The 6000-nt window shown below is 37.9% G+C and overlaps 1 protein-coding gene across 1 annotated transcript in view; it reads right to left on the minus strand.

The window, feature by feature from the left end:
- tlcd2 (TLC domain containing 2) overlaps positions 1-4116 on the minus strand; it is a 29961-nt gene extending 25845 nt beyond the window's left edge. The window contains exons 1-2 of the mRNA XM_084716999.1: positions 3464-4116; positions 2774-2856 (exon numbers count right to left, since the gene is read on the minus strand). Of these exons, the coding sequence (XP_084573125.1) occupies positions 2774-2856; positions 3464-3642 (262 nt within the window). The 5' untranslated portion in view covers positions 3643-4116. The remainder of the gene's footprint in view (positions 1-2773; positions 2857-3463) is intronic.
- Between the last annotated feature and the right edge of the window lie 1884 nt (positions 4117-6000).

Here is a 6000-nt window from a genome sequence, read left to right on the forward strand (position 1 = left end):
GACATGTTTGGGTTCATCTCACCTTAAACAAATCCATATTAGCCGCAGAACAAATAATTAACAAAAGATTGCTATCAAGCATTTGATTGGTTTATTTGCATGAGCCGCTCTCAATAGCAGTTCATATTGTTTCATAACGGCATTGACAATGAACAGATCCTTGCCAACACAACAAAGGCCTTTGTTTTCAGAGGAGGTCGAGTTTGGGTCAAGTTTTGCCATAAACGGCCAATCTGAGAGTGTGATGCTATAAAAAAATGTGCCAATTAACTGACATCTCTTATCTTGCTCCTGTGCTTTTATAACGAGTCATTATGCACCGACAAATCTGTATTCAAAACACACAGGTGGACAGAAGAACAACTGAATGGCAGTGAGAAAGAAAGACATGAAGTATGTCCATGTGAAGCCCGTGTTAATGTCTACACTGAGAACAAAGGAATCAGACACTGCTTGACTTTCCACTGGCCACCAACCAAAGCCTGAGCAGGAACAAAAATGGGTTTCTAGTGAATTCCTCCAAAGTAATACATTTACTTTCCATTCAGCATCCTCTGTGGTGAGATCCATTAGCATGTTTACATGCACAGGGAATTCCTTTCTTAAACCAGTTAGTCAAACAGGCTGGTTTCAGACTGCCAACATCACGTCTTTGTTGAATGACCCAGTTAGGTATGTGAAACCTGATTAAGACACTTGGCTTAGTCCGATACTGTCCAAGTTACTGCAGCGTGTAAACATCTTGCGACTGTGGCCTGTGTAAACTGAACTTGCATAGCATTATGGGTATTACTTTATACAATATCGAGAAAATGTGCCCATGGAGAAATAATCCCCATCCGTGTGTTTTTTCTTCTGTATTAGAGGTAACTTACTGTTCTGTTCTAGAGGTGAAACACCACAAGTAGAGAGTAGAGCTGCAACAACTGGTCAATTAATCAATTAGTTGATTGACAGAAAATGAGTTGCCAACTATTTTGAAAATGCATTAATCGTTTCAGTCACTTTCTAAGCAAAAATGGCAATTATTCGCTGGTTCCAGACTCTTAACTGTGAGGATTTGCTGCTTTTCTTTGTCATTTATGATGGTTAATGAAGAGTCTTTGGGGAAAGTAATAAAATAAATAACAAAAAGGAAAATTAGTTGCAGCCATAGTAGAAAGAACTATTCTTTAAAATGTTTAACAAACAAAACAACATGAAGAATGACGCCTGCAGAGTGTTAAAGGCACGTGAAAGCAGTATTAGCCACAAATCATTAACCATAGTTGGGATCCTCTGCAAAACATTGTTCTAGGTACTGGACAAGGTCTTCATTCAACCAGTAAAGAATCATTTATGGCACGTCAGTGTGAGGGCTGAATGCACAAATCTGGTGTAGAAAACTCTTCACTAAACTTGCTGAGGCCTCAGAATCGCACCACATTTCTGGTGGGAGGGTTCGAGTGAAGCACTCCACTTGTTTGTGTCACCACTGGCATCCGATGAGGACGGCTCGCATATATCAACGGACTTTTTGCGCAGTTGGTGTATTGGTGATGTCACATGACTGTACGGGGTTACGCCCCGTGCCAGGGACTGATAATAATGCTCCCCATTGAGCTTCACATACTGACACTGCTCCTTGCTTTGCCAGCTTCCAGGGCAGGACTTCCTAAAAGAATGTCAAACATCCTGGGAATCCTCGGGGAGCCCTTGTTGCCCGGCACAGATCCAGTAAATAATTTGTGGATTTAAGAGGGCTCACGTGCCAGAAGTTGTTCTAAAATACTTTAGGGATTAATGAGAAAAAGTAAAAACAGGGTAAGTTGCTATTTTAAGAATGTGCAGCGGCATGCGCACTTTAGGTAAACCATTTCTGAAATTAACAGTTCATTATCTTTTGATCATTTTCTCAAATAACTGAGTTGTTTTGCTCCCTAAAAATATTATTAAATATTTATCACTGTTTCCAAAAGCACAAGATGACATCCACAAATCTGTTTCCTGTCTTAGAGGAGTAATGAAACCAGAAAATATTCACATTTGAGAAGCTGAAATCAGAGCACAACTGGGACACTGGACAATTTTCTTAAAAAATGACTCAAGACTATTAATCAATTATCAAACTAGTTAAATATTGCAGCTCTTTTCTACACCGTGGAGCCATGAGTTTAGTAGCAAAATAATAATCTACAGGACAAGTGAACATCAGTTTAACCAAAAAGTATAATGGACTCACATCCTAAAACACACACACACAGTAGCTGTAATATGCATCTCTAATACATTCACTGATAGAAATGTTTAAATTTGAAATAATTTGAATGTAGTAAACCCTCATAGTTATGATAAATAATTGTAGAAACATGAACACATGTTGGGTGACAACATCTAATTCAGCAGCAGTTAATTCACTGAGCATTCAAGATGTTACTGCTGTGTAAAAATGCAATATGTTCAATGTTTTCCACATTGGTTTCACATAATGCAATATCATTGTAAAATTTGTTGATATTATATCATAAAAAAGTTTCTAATCTAACCGATTTAACTAATAGTTTTCAAGTTAAGGCTTGTAATGGCTGGTTAAAATAAATCCTTCTCAAGAATTACATGAACCTGTGACCTAAAACTGCCCTGACACCATGTAGGAAAATGAGACTAGCTGGGATGGATAATTTAACTTCCCCACTTTCCCTTTTGGTGGCAGCACCCATGGGTGCGCTCCCTTCTCTAACCCTCCCCTCCACCAGCCCATTCATACAAGTACACGATTTGACAGGCTACTCACCGATTGAAAACGACACCAAAGCGTGAGAAAACACAGAGTGAGTTTCAATCAAATCTTCAGCCATCTGTGGGTGAAGGAAAAAGCTGAAAAGATAAAAAAAAAAAAAGTTCAGATGGCACATTTTAAGGGGAAAAGTAGTATTTTACAGTTTGTGGAACTTTATTTGAGAGTGAAATATTTACAATTAAGCTAGATTAATTCAGTCAACATTAATTTTAATGTAGATAATTAAGTTATGTGTGCCAGTTATACAATAAGCCTCTTCCTACATAATTTATTCACTGTAATTCCACCCTTAAGATATTCCTTTATTAGTATCATGACAGGGAAATTTTCAGTTACAGCAGGAAATTTGATAGCAAAAATATAAATAATAAAAAATATTAAATAAAATCTAAAAATGTAAACATGTTAAAAAAAAAAAAAAAAACTCGAATACTGGTGGAGGATTTGGTCAACCAGCATGGCAAAAGTTATGAATAACATAAAGACAAAATAAAGTCAAAGTCAAATTACATAAAATAAAGTCGAGATGTATTTAAAGCAAATACTGAGTACAACCGCGCCAAAAGCCAGAACCCATTAATGAAGCCATGCCCGCAAGATTAACAGGCCTAAACTAATAGTTTGCGATCAAATCCAGATTTAATAGAAAATGAACAAAACTGCATTTGTTGGGTTTTAACTTACCAAAGCACTGCCCATATCGCAGTGATGAAACTGTGCACGAAAGATGTAGAGATATTTCTCCATTTCCATGCATTCCTGCATGCGGATTCAGGCATGGACAGGTTTCGGACCCCAGCATTGACAAGTCTGAAAAATCCGACGGAGCTCCCAGTCGTTAAAAGAACTGAACTCAACTCCATAGTTGTAATATTTGTTTATTGGACGAAGACTTCACAGCTGTCCCAGATGTGCGCGGTGTAGTGATTGATTAGAATGATTATTTTGACTCCACTGGAGCTGATCCTGATTAGAAATGCAGCGGAGACTGACGGCTGTGGGCTACTTGTTTGCGGCGACCGAGACAATCACGTTAACATCCCGGTGTTTTCCGCATCATTTGTGTCCACTCTTCACTCAAGGACACTTGTGAAACGCGGTTATTGTCCAGAGAGAGAAGGCGTGGACGAGTCTGTCAACTGATTTCCCACTGACTCGGACTGAATGTGATATTTTTCTGTAATAAAAATAAAATCCTCAAAGGAAGCCGTGCACAGGTGTAGCCGGTAGCAGCAGGTGATGAACGTAGGCGTGGAGTCTCGTGTGCAGTTGTGAAAGCGACCTGTTGTAAAACCTCATCCCTCGCTTGTGTAACTTTTTGACATCAACAGAAACCAAACAACAGCTTCTCCCCGCCCTACTATAAAGGGGCGCGGCCAAGAGCACGTTTCATGTGTGATGTTGCGTTCATTTACTGTCGCAAATTCCGCATTCAATCAGTGAAGGTATCGTTTCCAGAGACTGGGTCATTACCAACTGATTTTATTTGGGTCTCCAAATAAAGAGAAGACTATGGAAGAAATTCTGCAAATTTGGGATTTATATCTGCAGTGCACCTTTTATAATGTATTTAAAATCTGTATATATTTCTCTTTACTGATGAGAGGAAATAAAAACAATTAAATTGCCAGTTAACTCAGCCTAAATGCATTTATTAAACTTGTTCATGTCTTTAATAACACATGTTGAGAATGCAGAAATTGCAGAAATGTTAATTTGTGCAAAATTTAACTGAGGTGACCTATACTTGCTCTTATTCCCAATATTTATTGATAAGGCCTATTGTGAACTGGGTCGCAATGGTTTGTCTCATTTAAGAAGTGGGTCCCAAGGAAAAAAAGTTTGGGAAACACTGGTATAAATTGTACTCTACCCTAGCCTACCAATACTACACAGTATAACAGTATAGTATACTATACTTACGTCCAAGACATATCTTTTAAAATGCTTCATAAGTTGTTTGTTTATTTTAAGAATATGGGCTTTGGCCTTTATTCTAATAGGGACAGCTGAAGACGTGACAGGAAAGGGGGTAGAGAGAGAGGGAATAACACACAGCAAATGGGCCGTGAGTCGAGCCAGCGGTCGCCACAGAAGATCAACAGCCCCAACTGAGCTATAGGGGTGCTCCTGCATGCTGTGTTTTTTTTTAATCACAACACTAATTCAACTATTGTAAAAGGCATTACTGTATTAATTTTAATAATATAAATTAATAGCAGAATAATAGTAGAATATGTACATACCATAAAGTGAGGATAAATAAACTTTTTAATACTGAAATACATTAAAAAATAATAATAATAATAAAAAGATTTCAAAGTGCTTTAGTTTGGCCGTTTCCACTTAATGGTGAATGTTCTTACACTTACAATGTTGAAAGTAGATGATACTAAATTATATGTGCTGATGTGCTAAATTATGACAAAAAAACAAAACAAAACAAAACAAAACAACAACAACAACAACAAAACAAAACAAAAAACAGTCTGACTGGAAATTTTTTTTAGTACAAGAAGCAAGGACCTGCATGAGGCACTTCCACAGATGAAGACGTTTTCATTTCAGTGCTTGTTAGCTTTGTACTATCTGACCAATGTATATTTTGTCACTAATTAGCCTATATTGTTCCTAGAAGAGGAAAGTATTGTCTGACCAAGAAAAGAGAAAATTACGAGGAGCATTTGAAAGCACCATTGCTTCTACGCCACCTCATTCGTTTACAAACCACCGTGGATTTATGGGAATGGTAGTTTATTTCACATGTAAATAGACACTATGTAACGCATGGCGTGGGACTTTGGTTTAGCACAGCATTTTTTTTTATAATCTCCGTGGACCTTGAAACACGGTGCGCATTTTCCTTTTCACTTGTTTCATTCAGTGAAAGTGAGAAATACATCGCTGTGCCTCCATGCATGCCAGAGTCATAAGACATGAATGACTGCTGTAATATTTGCTGACACAGCGCCCCCATGTGGTTAAAGACCATGTGACATCGTATCATCCGAACTGCAACTAAAGCAGTACTCACTCTTATAGTCCAGTTAATATAATTGTCAGCAAGTGTCTGTTTTGGCCTCTTGAATGCCACAAATAGAAGCTTTGTAGGGCTAATATTATTTGGTGGGTGGGTGACTGAGTGAGTGAGCAAACAAATGAATAAACAACCACACCAAGAACACTGACATGAACTTTCACAAGCCATATATGACTTTTAA

Source organism: Lutjanus erythropterus, chromosome 4 (genome assembly GCF_056507025.1).
Source record: "Lutjanus erythropterus isolate fLutEry1 chromosome 4, fLutEry1.hap2, whole genome shotgun sequence".
Classification (NCBI taxonomy): domain Eukaryota; kingdom Metazoa; phylum Chordata; class Actinopteri; order Lutjaniformes; family Lutjanidae; genus Lutjanus; species Lutjanus erythropterus.